At 39.5% G+C, this 19,642-nt stretch overlaps 1 protein-coding gene across 5 annotated transcripts in view; it reads right to left on the bottom strand.

Moving 5' to 3' along the window:
* Positions 1 to 227: 227 nt before the first annotated feature.
* The window catches only part of LOC116248166 (uncharacterized), a 37,114-nt gene continuing 17,699 nt past the window's right edge, over positions 228 to 19,642 (bottom strand). For 2 of the 5 annotated variants that reach the window (XM_031620808.2, XM_031620833.2), the window contains exons 10-19: positions 15,774 to 15,906; positions 7,808 to 7,897; positions 6,449 to 6,514; positions 5,433 to 5,524; positions 3,700 to 3,765; positions 3,551 to 3,611; positions 2,425 to 2,513; positions 2,213 to 2,333; positions 975 to 1,060; positions 228 to 897 (exon numbers count right to left, since the gene is read on the bottom strand). In XM_031620808.2, coding sequence (XP_031476668.1) covers positions 1,013 to 1,060; positions 2,213 to 2,333; positions 2,425 to 2,513; positions 3,551 to 3,611; positions 3,700 to 3,765; positions 5,433 to 5,524; positions 6,449 to 6,514; positions 7,808 to 7,897; positions 15,774 to 15,906 — 766 coding nt within the window. In that variant the 3' untranslated portion in view covers positions 228 to 897; positions 975 to 1,012. Of the gene's footprint in view, positions 898 to 974; positions 1,061 to 2,209; positions 2,334 to 2,424; positions 2,514 to 3,512; positions 3,612 to 3,699; positions 3,766 to 5,432; positions 5,525 to 6,448; positions 6,515 to 7,807; positions 7,898 to 15,773; positions 15,907 to 19,642 lie in introns of those variants that run through there. The other 3 variants (XM_031620816.2, XM_050075727.1, XR_007572350.1) reach the window with 3 other exon arrangements.

Here is a 19,642-nt window from a genome sequence, read left to right as displayed (position 1 = left end):
GTCATGAATTGGCACTTGAGGCAATCATTGCCTCAAGCAATCTCCAGTAATTTCAATCATTTTTTATTAATGCCTTTAGCGGGCATCTTACTTTAATCTCTCAAAGTGCGAGCAAATATGGGTTTAATCCAGGGTTAAGTTTTCTTTAAGAGTTCAAGCCTAACCTTTTTCAGATTGATATGAGGTTCTAGCCTTGTCATAGAAGTGAGAACTTGGAATTCAGGCAAAACCTTTAGCAGATCTAAATAAAGTTAACAAACCCATGTAGTTCAGTCAAAAGATGCTAAGCATTTTATAGTTTATTTATACATCAAACAAGTCCATGTGGACAGCATATGCAGTTGAAGAGTGGACCATGCTAGTGAACAAAATTAGCTGAGCAGCCAAAACTCCAATTAGACGTTATTAAAGTATCATCAGCATCAGCTTAGCAGACATGGTTGTTGGTAAGTGGGCCGTGCTATCCACCACTTCAATGTTAGTTACGATCTTGTATATGGGTCTAGGGCTCTAGGCATAGTCTCAATCAATTACCATTTACCATGGTATTTTTCTGCTCCCACACAAAGAAATGAACCCACAGACTAAATCCAAACAAAATGCATCTTTTTCACTTGAGCTGGTCCAGGCAAAGAGCTTCATGCAGGATTGCAACGAAAGGCACAGCTCACAAAATGGCATAGTTCATCTGACCCGGATATGCAGAGGTGACCTAGCAGTACAAGGCAATTCCACCAGAAAAAGTAGGAACCTTTCCTCTCTTTTCATAGATTTGAGCACTTCATGGCCTCAATCTATAAAGGCAAATCTTTAAAGGATGACCAGCAATATAGTGCTTCGAATCAGTTGAGAGTTTGAGCATTGAGACCTTGGCCCATTGACCATATAGGGGTTTTCCTGAAATGTATCAGTAAGCCTTGCTAAGTAGACTCATATTATGACTCCAGGACCATGGCAAATGGAAACTAGTTTACCTGAAGTTTGTTATCCTTCATACGCCTGTGCACAACATTCAGTCACATGACCCCAGTTTCTGAGAAACCATTATCAATGAAGATTCCTGCAAAAAATGGCGCTATCCAGTAAAAGCCTTGGTCATGAAACATTGTGAGAGAAGATAAACATGGTAGCACTATGAAACTAAAAAGCTTATCAGCACAGTGGTTGCTATAATTTTAGCTTCATATGACCAGTTAATAAATACCAGCTTAATAATAGCCTTTTAGCATTACATTTTGCCACCTTCTGCAAGTCATGCTTCACAAAGTGCTTGGTCATTTTAGTCTAGGTCACATGGACTCATCATAACAGTTCTTGCACTTGAGTGACAACTCAAGTGGAGGCGTCAAAACCAACCATTTTTTGTGGTTGAACCATTGATTGAATCATATTTATTAATTGTTAATGTTAATTTTTGGCATTTATATATATATATATATATATATATATATATATATATATATATATATATATATATATGCAACCATGCCCATGTTGTCATGAAAAATGCCACTCTCACACCCCACCTGCAACCAACACCTGTATGATGTAGTAGTTGAATTTGGCTAACAAGGGTAAAGTGATCTCATTATTTTGGCCAATGAAAGACTAAAAATTGAGTTCTTCTTCTAAGCCAAATGGCAAAGGATATTACAAACCACGTGTCAGCATATGTTATAGATAAAGTGCCCAATTTGAATGTAATCAACGACCTGTGGAAGCAGCATCTAACATAGTGTCTTAAGTAATGTCTTTAAATTACTTGATGCATACATAGCATGTTACCTACTCCCCATTCAAATACAACCCAGTCAACTTACGTGGCTTTCATAAAAATATCCACCTCTCAGAAATCTAACGTGGCTTTCATAAAAATATCCAGATTGGCTGGTAAGTGATCACTCATATGATGTCCCTATTTCGATATGCCTTAATGACTGAAAATTAGTGTTTCTTAAGACTGTAACTTTACAGACTGGAAGCAATGAGAAATTCATGAGACTTCAGATATTCGAGAAAAAATGCATCATGCACAAAAATTTAAAGAAAATGGCTCAGTTTAAATGGCCACATGCATAAGAACAGCCAGGTGAAGCAACAAAGAATGATCACAAAGCATTATGATTGAAAACAATGATGAAGAGTGAGCTTCACTCGTGAACTACATGGATATGAAAGCCTCCAGCAAGCCATTTATATGGGATGGATGTACCATTGTTCCAGCTAAGATTGTGGCATTCAAAGGATGAGCAGCACAGGCAGTAACAAGGCCAGAAAGAGACACAAAAGTGTTGTGAACATGGCAACTTTGAGCTCCTGACTCTGTGTTATCACTTCACAAAAATAGAAAAAGAAAACGGTTAGCATGAAAAGAAAAACATCGAGCTACAACAAACTTCAAATTGAAGTACAAGCAGAACTCACTCAAAATCTACATGAGAAGCTGCACTTGCATCTGGATAAAAATCCAGTAAATGAATCCCATTCTCACATGAAGATGGAACAGCATAGATCTGCACAGTGGCAGTACAATTTACCAACAAACCCAATTCTTGTCTGCAGACAATTCTTTTGCTTGATGACAACAACAGTTTGGATGACAAAAAATAATGTAAGAATCACACATAAATGCACCTTTTTTAAGGCAAAGGATTGTCTCCCATGATCTATGCAGTCAAAACTCACCTACATTTTCTAGTCTAACTTCACTACCACAATGACTAGCATGTCTATGCTCTCTCACTTAGTGTAACTAGGCATAGTCAAACACCTTTATGCTTGGTGTGTGTGTTTATATATATATATATATATATATATATATATATAAGGGATCACAACTCCTCCCCCTTGCCACACTAGGTATTGTATTTGTTGTGCAGTTGATATCAAAGTAAGCATGTCCTTACATTTCTTAATGAAACAGTGATTACTTAGTATAATATATTGGTAACATTTTGGGTCCTTAAATACAGTTGTTAGCATATAAGTATATATACTTAGAGTCACTCAGCCATCTAATCAGGGCCATCTATCATGACAGACAGTTATAAGAAAAATAAGGAGAAAAATGTGATGGACATTTTTGTCATCTAGTATTAGTCTATATATTTTTCTCCTTGTTTTTCTCTCAACCATTCATCTGTTTCAAACGGACAGTCTTAATCAGATGGCCGGGTGACTCTGGATAGCCAGAGTCATCATTCACTCGCTATATATGTGTGGTGTATCTATGCAAGCATTTAAACTTCATTTCTTTTCTGTTTTAGGCTAGTGTAGTATGTTACATGCTGTTAGATCATTTAGTTGTGCTCTGTATATTATTCATATGTGTAATGATATATCTTTAGTGGGGGGACTGACAAGTTGCCCAGTCCCCAAGCGAGGTCAACTGCCCACACAACATGTAATCCTTATAACTACATAAACCACAAAAGGAGCATGTAAATTAGTCTTGACAGGGACACAGCTCAAGATTTATGAATTTTATGCTAGTCACATAGTGGTAGCCTGACATAAACATAACAAAGAGTATTAGAGCCTCCAACCACACCGATAACGCTGGCAGATATGATGGTTTTCTCCTTGAAAAGTAATTGCTTGCTGTGCCATCCCTGCTACCAATACTACCTAAGTGAGCATATATAGCACATGATATCTAAAACTGAACAAAGGAAGGCAAATTATGTATGCATAACTTACAGCCATGCTGGGGGAGGGCAATGAATGTGAGTCACCTCTAAAGTATTCAAATTTAACACTCCAGACCTATGGAAAGAATAATACCAGAGTTTATGCGAGCAACTTGACACGTAAATCATAAGTTATGTAGAACATAGCAGTAACAGCAAGACTGGAAGGCATCATAATTCTCAAAGAGCTTGAAATTCTCAGTTTCATAAGATTTTTTACTTCCTTTGAGTCCGCATACATATGTGATGAAATAAGAGGAAAGGAAATTATTTACAGATCAAAGATTTCAGAGGGAATATTTTAACTCAAACTACACCTATGGTCCATAAGCCTTTGAAATTGAAATTTCTGCTCTGATAGTGAAAATTCATAATAATTGTTATAGTGATAGAAAATATTTGTTATCCATACATTCTTTTTGGTCCATCAAACCACAACCAGTGGTTCCCTGTTTATCAACAAGCTTGCAAACATTTGGGATGTAAAGCTTATGAAAAATTGATAATTCAGATAAATTGATTCCCATACACAATAACGCCCATGACAAGATTATAAGCTCTTCATGGAACGTTTTCCTGCCCTGTACAACATACTCATGTTTATTCACCAAAAACATGAAATACAAGCTTCAACAAGATTATGTTTGCAAACCTATAAGGCTAACTGATGTTGATCAAAACTATTCTGGTTTATCCACAGCCTCCAAGCAAATGAACGAAGGACTCTTGGTGTTATTAATTAAAAAGACTTTAGCATCCAACCAGCATTCCCAAAACGTCGAATGTGTACCATTAATCATTATTCTTCCATTAAGTAGTAAGTACACATACTACTAGGTACCTATAAAATGAAAGTACAGCATTTCCAGCTCTATATGAAGTGTACCCACCAAAAGGAAAGCCCATCAATGCAACAAACACTCCTACTTCATGGGCTCCATCTCTAGACAATGTTATTCAGATGTTTGATGAGTAATCAGCTGCTGTTAGGTATGTCAATAATTCAAGCTTGGTTTGAACCCAGATTTTTCTGAGTCCAACCTAACCAGATCTTGGTTGACTAGATTCCCAGCTTAAGCCTGGATAGTTACATGCTATGTCACATGGGTACGGGTGCAGACAAAATTCAAAATCACAGGTACATGGGTACGGCTGGCTATAAAACTCCGAGACGTTATATATATATATACACACACACACACACACAATATGGAAAAATACATTCATTAAGATTACAATCCAATACAATGCATATAATTATATTGTAATGTATTGAATATATAAATTCTATGTTGTATATTGAACATATAATTACAGATACAGCAATACATGGGTATGCCTATGCACCTGAAATGTCAAAGGCATGTCTGTACCCGTGCCCATGTCCAGGCGAGTCGACACTGACAATTCAGGTGCACAAGCGCACCCATGTATCAGAGGTTACATGTGATTGAGTCGGATTCTTTTCAAGCCCCAGACATGCTAAACTAAGATGTGAACCTGCATAATGGTTCCGGATCAGATTAACAACTGAATCTTATTCTCAAACTTCAAGTAATCATAAGATGCCAACATTTAAAAATATAATCCATGGTTCAACCTGGAGGCATGCATGAATCTTCTCATATAGTCTTAAGTCAGTTACCAGGCATATAATGATTCTGTTCCATTCCGTGCAAGGATCAAAATATATATATATACATATACATATACACGTGCATGATGGCCATGTATTGAAGATACCAGCCATCATCAAGATGGAATGCCAATTGATATGAACAAGATGGGTCAAGGCTGATTGATTGAATTCCCCATGAGAAAATTTCTGATTGCTCCTGCATGAGTGCAAAAATCAAAGTTAGCTAAAATGTAGTATTGATTTCTAACAGCTTTCACCAAAATATGTGCCTTTTGCTTTTCATTCTCAAAGGAACAAGAGATGATTAAGTGGATAACTGCATCTCTGTTGTGAGCACTATCAGGAGCTACCAAAGGTGGAAAAGCAGGGAAGAGAAATGGCCTGTTCAAAACTTTTTCCAGACTAGGTATTTGGTATGGCTTAACAGCAGTTAGAAAAGCAGAAGAAACCATAGTCTTTAGTACTTAGAAGGAAACTTTTTTGAATTAAATATGTGATTTTACAAGCTTAATAAGACACTCAGCAGTAACAATTAACACAAGTTCAAATGTCAATTTGTTATTATGGGAAAGAAAAAATAAAGGCTTGTTTAAGATTGATGTTCCCTTCTAATATTATTTACAGAAACTCCACCTCATATCCAAAAGGGGCAAAAGCCTATTGATTCATCCTAAGGTCCTAACATAGCTGGACAAGTCAGTGAATCTGACCATATGTCAAATTGTGTCTGATTTACTAGTAGAAAATGCTTAAGGCGATTGCCCAGCGTATAGATAACTGGAATATATGAGGCAAATCACAGGATTAATGCTAAAATCTCTTAATTGGAATAACAATAGCATGTGCACACTATAAGAGTCTCCAAGCCAAATAACAACTAGACCATGAAGATGCAACAGCAGGATCTGAAAACCACCTAGTGGCAACAACAAACAGAGGGCTGAACAACAAGAGCACACAGTGTATGATAGAAAATAAAGTTTTCATCCAGAGAACCGTTCATCATGGAAAGCAATTCATTGAATTGCTTTTAGCAAAAGAAAATAGAACCAAACATCACATCAAAAGGCATAACATAAAGAACAAAAATTTACCAAGGAAACTGTTTAGACCATTGTACCTTCAATGGACATATTTTCTCAAGTGCAGAAGCTAGTTTGACAATTGACAAGGGAGGGTGATACACCTGTTTTCCAAGAACCAGAAAAATGGGTCATCAGATTCTCTCTTTCCGTCAAAGGCACCTTTTGTTGTTATTGCACCTCGAAGAAATTAGTAATTCTCTTGAAAACAAAAAAAGAACAGGAGTGATAGCCATTTGGGTCACTTCCCTAATCAGAGTCATTTAGGAAATTAAATTCAGCTTTTCAGTGCTCATGACGTCAAAGTGACGTTGGGCCGAAAGAAAGAAAATCCCCAGCCTCGCCCACCCAGCCCAGTACTGACAATCTGCTTCGGATAGCCAGCCGGGATGGGATCCAGTCAGGTTTATGAAAGCAATTAGACGTTGATCAAGACCCACTGGAGAGTACCATCGCTGTAGCTCACCGGTTACCGGAAAAGAAAGAGAGAGGGAAAGACGCCCAAGAACTTTCTATAGTTCATATATAGTTAATATAGCCCCGAAGAGCCTCGAGGAAAGCTTCAAGGGCTAACAAAAAAGCAATCCGTCATTCATAGATCAACAGGTTTGGGTACTGCACGAGGGCGATCAACTGCTTCGGTCGAGATGTGGTGTCCAGTCACTCACATCAGTGAGGGCTGTGCTATGCCACCCCCATTGAGTACTGCTTTAGCAAAGCTAACAGTAGGTCAGACAGGTCTGGGACCAAGGCAAACATAAAAATATTTCTTTATCTAATAATCCAAAAAACTGCAGTCATATGAACTGCTGTTGAAGTAGCTGAATTTGGCTTACAACATGTACAGCATGAGAATAGCACACACAGTAATGTTAAGATCCATCAAGGATCCAATAAGTTGTCTGTACAGAGTGACATCAGAGGCACACCATCATCGATTTTTAATTCGATTTTTAATTTTTCTCCTACTATTTCAGGAGTTTCACAGGTTTTAACACCAGTAATTCCTGGTCATCAATAATCTCAAATGCAATTTTAGTTTGATCAAGGAAATAACCTTAAGAGAATATCTAATCTTTGAATATACAAAAAAGACATGTCAAAAAGCCTAAATATAAATATGCATGCATCTAACATGTGCACCACTTAATCCTCTAAAGGAACTAGCAATCTCATCAAAGGCATAACTTATGCATTGACTTTGCCTGTCATAATACCCCATTTTTTAAAAAAAAGTGCAGTAATGTGTGGAGTTAGAATGAAAAATCTGATGCACCATATCTTTTGTTTTCAAGACTATAGCTTGGACTAGGAGATCATGGCAGTGCACCAGAAACCCCTACACATACATATGCACACACAAACATGTGCATGCCACATGAACACAAAAATCTAACCTCTTTGTTAGACAAGAAGGCAGCAGATGTTTTCCCACCCCGCAGGTCCCACAAACAGATGCACCCATTTTCACTTGCTGCAAAGATGACCTGAAATAAGGGAAAAAAGAGAAGGAAAAAGAATCAATGGCATGTTTGATAAGCATTGAATTATATGTAAAGCATTCAATGAGGCCACAGATCAACCAGATAACTTCTGGAACCAAAAAAATTGTCACAATGAGCATAGAGCTCTTTGAACTTGTTGACGAAGTATGGCATTTCGAATCCAGTTACCACCTTCAGCACCTAACAAGGACTGCCTATACATTGGGGGAAAATGTCTAACATTGAGGCATTGCAAAAGCATTTCATTAGCTAGAGAAGTGATCTCATGCACACAGTCATCAATTCCATGTCACTAGCATTTTTCATATGTGGGAATCCATTATGGTGAAATTCCCATAGATCATTGCAGAAGTATCAAAAGTGATGACCAAGAAGTGAGTAAAAAAAGTAACATATCGTACCATGGAAAATTAGCGCAGCCTAAACTACAAATTTATTCTTGATGATCTCTATATCTAAATATAGCTATGAATTCCAAAGTTCCCAGAAAAGCTCATTACCAACAAGATGAGCAGCAAGCCAGCAACTTGATGAACAATGAATTCACACACAGAGAGATCAGCTTATAACTTATCATGTTCAGCCCCTGCGATTTTGCAAGAAATTTAGGCTTTGTGTTGGGTGGGAAATAAGATGGAAGATGGAGATGGGATGAGTTTGTGAATAATATCCTCTGCAGCATTCAGCTGAAATGGTCTACTTCCACTCATTATCTCTGCTTCCATTTTGCATTCCTACCTTGTATCTCCCAAACAGATAAAGAAATAAATAAGGTGACAGGAAAATCTTAGATACTTCTTAAAACCTAATCAGACCCTCGTATTGCTCCTCATTATGGCTCCCAAAAAGATCTTCAATTTAGCAGCTGAATATTTGGCAATAAATGATCTTTCATTCCTCTGAATCAACTAAATGATTTTGATGAAGTTCTAATGCATTCATTGAAGCATACCGGTCACTATGATCATGCCTCAAAGTACTACAAGTCTTTCTGTTGGAAGAGCCTTGCCCTGATATCTAAAATATTGTCCATGGTCGGACCGCACATATAGCAACCACTTCATCATCTGATCTTAAACAAAATGTAGATCGACTCAACTATATGTCTGGTGTTGACAGGAAAGAGAGAAATACAAAGAATACACAAAAGAAGGAAAATTAGCATTTTCCTTCTTAAATAAAATGATTATTTATGCATGTTGAAACTTGAAAGTGATACACATAATCTCTCGATCATGTGTATCATGTGAATTTGTGTGTATATAATATATATACACACACATTTGGTGAGAAAATATATTAGGTCTGCATTGTACTAACTCTTTCTTTTTTATCATTTCCATATTCTTTTTTGCTTCTGTATTTTTCTTTTCTTTTTTGCCGTATTATTTCGTTATTTCCTTTTAAGCTGCTCTGCAGGCTCGAAACCTTCACTTGTAGCTGTTCGATAGCCTCCAAAAGCTATTTCATGTCTATATAAAAGGACTACCCTCCCTCCACAAAAGCTAGTTCATGCCCATGCAGGAGCATCATTTTGTTACTTTGTGTTGATGGCTTGATCATTTCAAGAAGTGATATAGATGGAATAAGTGACTTAAAAAGCCTCTGAAAAAAAACCTGTCTGATTTGGGTTATCCAACTTATTTTCTTGTATTAAGGTTGTCCATTATAAAAGATACTTTTCTTCAAAGATAAAATTTTCAGCAAATGGCATTTGAGATATTTGATGGTAACAAAATTGATATCCCTGAAACTTTTGGAGCAAAGACAAAAATTGATGTCGGAAAAGTTTTCTAATCCTACTCATTACTAACTTGTTGGGAAACTGTCGTATCAATGTATTACTAAACCAGCCCATGTTATTCATGCTACTAGTTATTTCAACAAGTCCAACTTATGATGAAGATTTCTTTGATAAAAAGTCTTCTGAATGAAATTGTAGAAACAAGCAACGCAAGAAGATAATAGAGAAGAAACACACGATATACGTGGAAAACCTCAGTAAGAGGTGAAAAACCACGGAGAAGCTCTAACCTAGGGGCAAGACCGCAACCCTAGGAGAGAGAATGTTATTTTCACTTAATCAACAATTACACAATAAGTGAGATAATATAAGAGGGAGGCCCGCCTAGGGTACCGAGCCACCCTCGGTACCCGCGCCCATGGGACCGGGTCCATATCCAGACCCGGTTCCCTATACAAGATATTCTAACACTCCCCTTCAAGCTTGGCATACATGTCAAACATGCCAAGCTTGCTCACATTTTTCTCGAATTGAGATGTACATAAGGCTTTGGTCAAAACATCGGCAATTTGATCTTCAGACTTCATGTACGGCAGGATGAACTCCTTGGAATCTATACGTTCCCGTATGAAATGGCGATCAATCTCCACATGTTTAGTTCTGTCATGAAGGACGGGATTGTTTGCAAGGTTAATCGCAGACTTGTTGTCACAGTACATCTTCATCTTTTCTTCCGTTTCAACTCCAATATCCGCTAGGAGAATCTTTAACCATAGCATTTCTGTAACTCCCATAGCCACAGCCCTGTATTCAGCCTCAGCACTGGATCTAGAGCAAACTTCTTGCCTTTTACTTCTCCATACAACCAGGTTACCCCCTAGAAAGATGCAGTACCCTGTGGTAGACCTCCTAGTATCAGTGCATTCTGCCCAATCTGCGTCAGAGTATCCTTCAATATTAAGTTGGTCTTGCTGAGTATAGAGTAATCCTTTCCCTGGGTCATTCTTTAGGTACCCCAACACTCTTTCTGCACTCTTCCAGTGACAATCAGTAGGAGCATGCATAAACTGACTCAACGCATTCACAGCATACATAATATTAGGGCGAGTAAGAGTAAGATAAATGAGCTTACCAACCAGCCTCTGATACCTCCCTTTTCCTTCCTCATCAAGGATGTTGCCAGTTTTGATGCTTATCTTTGTACCAGACTCCATTGGAGTTAGAAATGGCCTACATCCAAGTTTGTCTGTCTCCTTTAAAAGATCTAGAGTGTATTTTCTTTGGCTCATAACAAGCCCTGTCTCTGACCGAGCAATCTCGATTCCCAGAAAGTACCTTAGTTTACCCAAATCTTTAAGATCAAATTCGGCAGCTAACCTTTCCTTCATCTTCCTTTTTTCTTCTTCATCGTCACCTGTGACTATCATATCATCAACATACACAAGAAGAAGACTCACCAGGCCATTTCTCTGCTTAATGAATAAGGTGTGATCACCATTTTCCTGTTTGTATCCATTAGTCTTCATTACTATCCTCAGCCTTTCAAACCATGCTCTAGGAGACTGCTTTAACCCATACAAGGCTTTCTTGAGATGACAACATTTTCCGCTTTGAACATATCCAGGAGGCATGCTCATGTAGACCTCTTCTTGTAGATAGCCGTTCAAGAAGGCATTCTTGACATCAAGCTGATCCATGCTCCACTTCTTTTGCACTGCAAGTGCTAAGATGACCCTCACAGTTTTCAGTTTAGCAACAGGGGCAAAGGTTTCAAGGTAATCAATACCATATTTTTTGCTGAACCCCTTTGCAACAAGACGAGCCTTATACCTCTCCACGGTGCCATCCTGTTTGTATTTCACATTGAACACCCACTTGGAACCAACTAAATGAGTCCCCTTGGGAATATCAACTACTTCCCAAGTATCATTCTTCGCCAAGGCCTCCATCTCCTCTGTCATGGCATGTAGCCATTTAGGATCCTCTCTAGCATCTTCTACACACCTGGGAATCACAGACTTAGACAAGGATGTAATAAAGCATTTGTAATCCTTAATAAGTTTCGCATAAGAGACAAATCTCTGAATAGGATGAGAAGTACATGACCTGGTGCCCTTGCGCAAAGCTATAGGAAGCTCTTCATCGATTTGACTTGGGTCATTTGGGGAACTCACAAGATTGGAATTGGTTATATCAACATTCTCAACCACATCTGTCTTCTTCCTGGTGTACACCTGGCCAAACAAGTGATCACGAGCTGTGGACTGATTGACAACAAGGCCCCCGTCCGTGTGACTGTCTCTACCATCTCTGACTGTGTCTGGCTGTCTGCCACACTGTGACTAACCTTGTAATCCAAGAAGTCCATAAACTGAATCAATTGATTTGACGAATACTCTTCACTACTGTTCCCTAGACACTCCCCCTGAAGAGGATTCACAGGAAAGTACGCCTCATGCTCATGAAAAGTAACATCCCGGGAGACATAGACTTTAGAAGTGGTAGGATCAACACATTTGTATCCCTTCTGAGTGGAGGAATGCCCCAGGAAGACAGCCTTGATAGACCGAGGGTCAAGTTTCTTGAGGGTGGGACTATGGTCATGAACAAAACAGACACACCCGAACACCCGAGGAGTAAGAGGCCAGGGATTCTGAGTGGGCCACAACATAGAATATGGGGAATGACCCTGCAACACACGGGTAGGCATACGATTAATAAGGTGGGCACTAGTGAGAAGTGCATCACCCCAGTAGCGCTTAGGAAGCTGCCGATGGAACATAATAGCCCGAGTGACATCTAATAAATGGCGATTCTTACGTTCAGCCACGCCATTTTGGGGAGGTGTGTAACTACAGGACGTTTCATGAATACCCTTACTCTTCAAGAAATCATCTAGAGATTGAGAGACATACTCTCTAGCATTATCAGTGCGGAAAGCCTGAACAGAGGTCTGAAACTGAGTCTCAACAAAAGCCACAAAATTTTTTACAATGACCGGAACGTCACTACGTTCTTTCAACAGGTACACGAATGTACAACGGGAGCAGTCATCAATAAGAGTCATAAAATAATGAAAACCACGACACGTGGGTACTCCCGAAGGACCCCAAACATCAGAATGAACCAAAGCAAATGGACGGGTGGTTTTATTGAAAGAAATAGGGTACGAAGCCCTGACATGCTTAGCCAACTGACACACTTCACATGTGAAGGAGTCAATGGAAACAAATGTAAAAAGTCTAGGAAACAACTTCTTGATCAACTGGAATGGGAGATGTCCAAGACACTCGTGCCATCGCATAATGATAGACCGGTCTTCCACACCTGACAACTGTCCACTAGTAGAAAACAATGGTCAGCCGAGAAAATCAGATTACAATTTAGTTCTTTGGTAATACTGCTGACAGATAACAAGTTCACAGGAATATTGGGAACATGAAGAGCATCATGCAGACAATATTTATTTAACAAGGACAAACTCTCTTTTCCAGCCACAGAGATAGAAGACCCATCAGCCATAGACACGCGTTGCTGCCCTGAAGACAATTTGTATTCTTGAAACAGCTTAGGATCCCCTGTCATATGATGTGTAGCCCCACTGTCAACAATCCAATCACCATGGGAGGGATTACCTTGATCACTTGTGGCCACAAGAGCTTGAGCTAACTTAGCTCCCTCGGTCTTGGAAGTTTCCTCTTGTGTAGTAGAAAGCCGGCTGATATAAGCTTGCAACTCCTTGATTTGCTCAGAGGAAAGCTTTGATTTTTCAACATGTGATGAATTACCCTGACTAGAGTCAGGCACAAACGACCCTCGCCGACTAGAAGGAGGACGACCACGAACAAGTCTCTTCTCAGGATGAATATCCCAACAGAAATCCACAGAATGCCCCAACTTGTTACAATGACTACAACGCCGAACAGGACGTTGTCCAGTCCCAGAGGCACGGCTAACAAACGCTGAGGGAGAACTCCCCTGGCTGGAGTCAATATGCATGACTTGGCGACGTTGTTCCTCATATTCTACCCGGGCATACACCTCCTCAATCCCAGGAATCTCGTCACAGTTTAGAATTTGGCTCCTAATGGATTCAAATTCATCACGTAATCCTCCAAGGCAAATGAAGGTCCGGTCCATCCATTCTTTTTCCCAGTACAGGGCATGATCAGAACCACAATGTCAGTCATCATTCACATGATAGTCCAGTTCCTCCCATTTAGTCTTCAGGGCTGCAAAGAAGGATGCCACAGACAAGTCACCCTGTTTAAGGGAGTAGATGCCACGTTTGATTTGGTACGTGCGCAAGACTCTCTTCTTACGGCCATACATCCTTGCAAGCACAGTCCACATGTCATATGCAGTCGACTTACGCAAGATCAGGGGCTGAATATCAGCGGAAACAGAACTAATGATCCATACTTTAACTTGGCTATCTTCCAACGCCCAAGTCGCCCATTGTGGATCCGTTTTAGAAGGTGCAGGTTTCTCCCCAGTGATATAGAGAAGACGACCGCGACTGGTAATCCCTATTTCAAGTGCAGCAGACCAAGAGAGATAGTTGTCTTTGTTCAGCCGAATGGAGGTGACTTGAACAGGCAAGTTCTCATTCTTGGTATGACTGCCCGAGTCAAAGGCAGCATCGATCTTGCAAGGCATCTCTTCTGCCATCACAATCCCCACATGAAGGCAATATCCAACACCAGGACACGCGGCACCAGCCCAAGAGAAAACAAGACAAGCGGCGGCGAAGGTGGAAGAACCACGGCAGAAGAGACTTAAGGCCTGACGGCGGCGGCAGGAGAAGCCCTGACGGCGACGGCGAGAGAAACCCTAGCAGCGGCGGAAGAACAGCGGTGCCGCAGGTCACCAGCGGCGGAAACGCAGCGGCAGTGGCGGGAAAAAGACAGCGGCGGCCGCGGAAACGTCAACAGCGGCGGGCGGCGGGAAAAACAAGGAACTCCAACGGCGGCGGAAAAAAAAGGCGGAAACTCCACGATCACACCAAAGAATCCACACGCGCTGGCTCTGATACCATGTAGAAACAAGCAACGCAAGAAGATAATGGAGAAGAAACACACGATATACGTGGAAAACCTCAGTAAGAGGTGAAAAACCACGGAGAAGCTCTAACCTAGGGGCAAGACCGCAACCCTAGGAGAGAGAATGTTATTTTCACTTAATCAACAATTACACAATAAGTGAGATAATATAAGAGGGAGGCCCGCCTAGGGTACCGAGCCACCCTCGGTACCCGCGCCCATGGGACCGGGTCCATATCCAGACCCGGTTCCCTATACAAGATATTCTAACAGAAATCAACATTTATCTTCAAGAACGAACCAAACTTTGTTCTGACAACAAAAAATCAAATCTATATAGCCAGCAATCATACATTTTACAAACAAACCAAGCTTTTTGTAATGGACTGCCACTATATTTATGAAGGATTTCCCAGGAAGATCATTCAGTTCCATATGTCTACTCAAAGTTCTAGTTAATAGACATCTTTAATAAGGCCCTCATATCGCGTAGATTTTTGTTTCTTCTTAACAAATTTTTTTGTTCTGATGAGCTTATTCATACACACACACACACACACACATATATATGAAGTCTTTATTTTTCCTTTCTTCTATATCATTTCTGTATTGAAAGGTTCTTCGTTTCTTGTTGTGCATTCATGCACATTGTGTAGCTTGCTCTTGTCAGTGTTACCCTTGTGAGCTTTGAGTTTGTGATATAAATCCATTCCTTTATTTGTGTTTGTACATTACACCTGCCCCACGCTTGGGTTGTGCAACTAAGCAAGGCTCAAGCTGGTCTTATTTACTAATGAGATAGAGCCTCAAGCCAAGATACCATTTAAACAAGCCCAAGCGTCTCACAGATTTTTGTGGTCTCTTTGTCATAAAATAATATATGTACTGATACCCATTTTCATCTATTAGTCACCTATGCAACTTCCAAGAGGTTTTCCGAGAAGTTCACATGTGCAGAAATAGCTGTATTAAATGCTTACGCATACAAGTACCAAATTGATAAGCACATTGTACATTTTTAAAAAAAAAAAAGCCTACCAAAATGATAAAGATAAACAACAAAATTACTGACCTGTTCATCCTTACTCAGCTGTATGCTGTTGAAGGGGCTTTGACAGCATGAGGAACTAAGCTCAAAGCATGGGAAATTACTGATCCTTCTATCCCAGGCATATAGCACACCATCTAAACCACATGCAACCACTCTAACAAGATGCATGAGGACATATCAGCAACATATTTACAGAAGACATCCAGTGCTTAAGCACAAGAAGTGAAGACCATAGTGCAATCAACAATAGCAATACCAAAGAATAAAGCATGATAAATCAACAGCATCCGTCTAGCATTAAACATGAATAAAGATGATGACAAAATATGAGAAGATCAGACAATTTACTATCAACTCAATACCCCTATCCATTTGTAAGTAAGAATGTTAGTTAAGCAAGACAATGGACTTGCTAATGCATCTTCCAAATATAAGAGGTTTATTCTATAGAGAAAAATAATGTGATTGCCATCAAGTTCTCAAAGCTGATTCATTGCCGCCATTATGTTCCACTTCCAAGGCAATAATGCATGTATAATTGCAGAACCCTCCACTCAACTTTGTGAGCCAATCTACCAGCCTCATCAAGCTTGTATGGAGCAATGTAACTCTCTCCTTCAATGGAAATCTTAAATTCCTCCATCAAGTGAGCTTTCGATCTTCTAATCAACAGATTATAATGATGTTAGAAAAGGTTTGATGGAGAAAGAAACCAGACAGAACCTTTGATCGGCTATAGTCCAGAAATCAGCAAAGAATCTACATTTTCTGTCACAGAAATTTCACTGAACAGCTGGTGAAAAGTGCAGCTTTGAATCTGTCAATGATTTGAAGCGAATTACCAGCTGAAAGATCAGAACCAAAGCTCCGATACTATGTAAATGAGGCTGATAACAGCCTAGAACATTGCCAACAATAAGGATGCTAATAGCCAAAAATAATCTTCAGTCAAAGAACACCAAGAACACAATGGACAATTGAATGAGAACTTTATTAAAGATCAGGAGAAAGACTGCTAAGGATAGTAAATTTACAATAGGGATTTCCTGTCTAATTTATAGACAAACCACAAAAAAATAAAGAAGAAAACCTCTTAGAGAGTTAGTCCCGTGACTAGCTCCAATCTAGTCAAATTCCATGTTAACCAAATTGAAAAATAAATTCAAAAAAAAAAAAAGAAAAAGGAGAAATACAAACTTAACCCTATATACAAGCACATAAGTACATGGATGGAACATATACAGTTATAGTTATGTATGTGTGTGTGTGTTTTTATATATTCATTGCCACAAGTATCATTTTCACATTTTAAACAGCGAGGTTTTTCTCAGGCAGAATACGATGAGCTTAAAAAAAGGGGAAAATACGGTAATTTCGATAAATTTTTAAAATATCCTAACACGAAAGAAAAATAAAATAAATGATAAAATAATAAGACACCATCAAGAAGTAGATAACAACAAATAAAAGCTAGAAAATGGAAACAACAAGTCTGGCATTGAAAAACATGAAAAAGTACCTTAAAAGAGAAAAACAGGAAAAACATAAAATTTTCATGTTTTTTTCGTTTTGGTATTTTTTTTCAAAAAAACTGTGCTTTTTTTGCCATCTTAATTTTCATGGTTTAAACGTGTTCTTTTTCGAAAAAAAACGTGTTTTTTGAGACTATGATATATATATATATATATCACACACGCACACTCATAAAAGTATATGCATAATTTCTAACACCGCCCAGCTGCTGTAGAAGGGATATCTTCCCATGAAAGAGAAAGGGAGAAGCATTTTCTGCTTTTCACAAGAATTTCAGAAGAATTACTCGGTTGAGGATATTTGCAATTTTTTGGATGTAGACACCGAGGCAACAACTTTCATCTATCACTACTTTAATATTTATATTATGTCCTTTCTTCAAACATGAGTCCAACCATTTCTCTCTCTTATCAACTCTTTTTCTGTGAGTGATACCTTTTTAGAGAAGCAATTGAGTATTAGCAGAGGCAGGTGAATTCTGTTTATTCTCACCGTCACACGAAAGATCTTCTAGTTCCCTATGCTATTGTTCCTATCAGCTGAAATGTCAACTCCTCAGGTGGGGAAAGAAACCCATATGTCCCAAAACCAGACATAAGGGAGGATTGGTTCAAGTGGATCCTGTTTTCAGAAAGTTGTCTTTTCTAGTCAGGAAAAGAAGGTGCTAAGCATCAAAGAGGTATTTTATATAGGCAAAAATAAAAAAGGTGATACTCACCGGGTCAAGTTACAGGTTGGTTCCACTCACCAAACATACATGTGCCCCAAACTACATGTATATATATTATATAGTATCTACACACAGAGCAGCTGTTAGGGGGTTATCAATAGCATTCTTGTGAGTTAAATCCCTCTGGGAGGTGTTACCCAAATTTTGGGATTAGGGCATTTTGCTTGTGTGCGTTTGGGTTTCCCAATGTATCAGCGACACCAGGGTAGCTGTCACTTCCACCTGGTATGAGAGCCAAGTTTCCTACACGTTAAAGAATTAGGTCGTTGAGGAAGATGGAGGAGAGCTTCCAAAACCTTGAAAACAATCCTGCAATCCTTGAGTAGAGGATGCAAACATTCATGACCGGGCAGAAGATTATTAAGGGACTGATGGAAGTGTGGTTCAACAAGATTAACAAGGTGGAGGACATAGAGGACCACTGGTCCTGAGATCAGCTCTTCTACCACTCACAAAATGGTCCTAAAGGGAGCATCAAAGAGGACAGTAGCAGCGATGAAGAGGGAGATTCAGGAAGATAAAAAAAGTAAGACTTAACAAGAGAGAAGAGGTGGACGAGTTTTAGGGAATGCAGGTGAAGCAGTTCACACTCATTTTGCACCAATTCCAAATGGTGAGTTCCATGGAGTCGGGCATGAGTTTACTGAGTCAGCCATCGACTACAGTGGTGCAAAGGTGGAGAAGCAGACACCTTCTCTTCTGAAGAGACGTGCATTGCTTCTAAAGCATGTTGAGTCCTATAAGGAGGAAGAAAAGAACAACCCTGACTTTGCCAAAACAATTTACTTCACCTGCAGACCTTGCATATGTTTCAACAGGCAGTGTCACAATATTTTTGAAGCCTTCAGTTGTCAGGTTTCTCATACAGAAAGAATGCGATTGTTGGGTTGCTGTTGTTTCTAATCTGAAAAGACCATTTTCCGCTATAGTCGATGGCTCAAGAGTGTCGAGTAAGACTGATGTCATTGAATCGTTGCTCAAGAAGGAGATCCTAGTTGTCGGAGGCATTGTGGTTGCCTGCAGCTATGGTGCCTTGCCACCCTCAAAGAATTGAGGCCCCAAAATTTTTTATAGAGCCCTCCTAAAGCAAGTTTTGTTGGAAGGAGGTCACAACCTTGTTCAGGTGCAAGAAACGGATGTGGCAGCCTGGAAAACCACCATGGCTGCAGACCATGAAAAACCTGTCAATGCGAGAACTTCCAGAAATTTGGCCCATGGGGATTGCATAGCAGTCAAGGTAGAGTTGAACAAAAACAATGAGTCCAATGCTTATGTTAATCGACCAAGGAAATGTGCAACTGCAGTAGTTAATTGTCAAGAAAAACAAAAAAAAAAGGGTGGTAGGGAGGCCACAAGAAGAGTGTCAGCCAGTGGATGTGGTTAAGGGAAAAGATTGCAGGACCTACAATGAGTATTGCAAGTCAAACAAAATGTGGCACCCACACTCAAAAGCTCCAGCTGGAAAGGAGGGCAGGAGACTTGTAGTAGAGATGAAACTAAATATAGAGGTGGGGAATTCTCGCTCAAGTAGAGGTCAAAATGTTGGTTCCCTGCAACATACATAGCAGAGGCCACTTCAACCAACAGAGACAATAATGCAATGTAAAGGACCGTTGGGAAGAGGTAC

This window comes from Nymphaea colorata, chromosome 1 (genome assembly GCF_008831285.2).
Source record: "Nymphaea colorata isolate Beijing-Zhang1983 chromosome 1, ASM883128v2, whole genome shotgun sequence".
Classification (NCBI taxonomy): Eukaryota; Viridiplantae; Streptophyta; class Magnoliopsida; order Nymphaeales; family Nymphaeaceae; genus Nymphaea; species Nymphaea colorata.
Note: the sequence above shows the minus strand (reverse complement) of the source record. Positions and strands in the feature narration are given on the sequence as shown.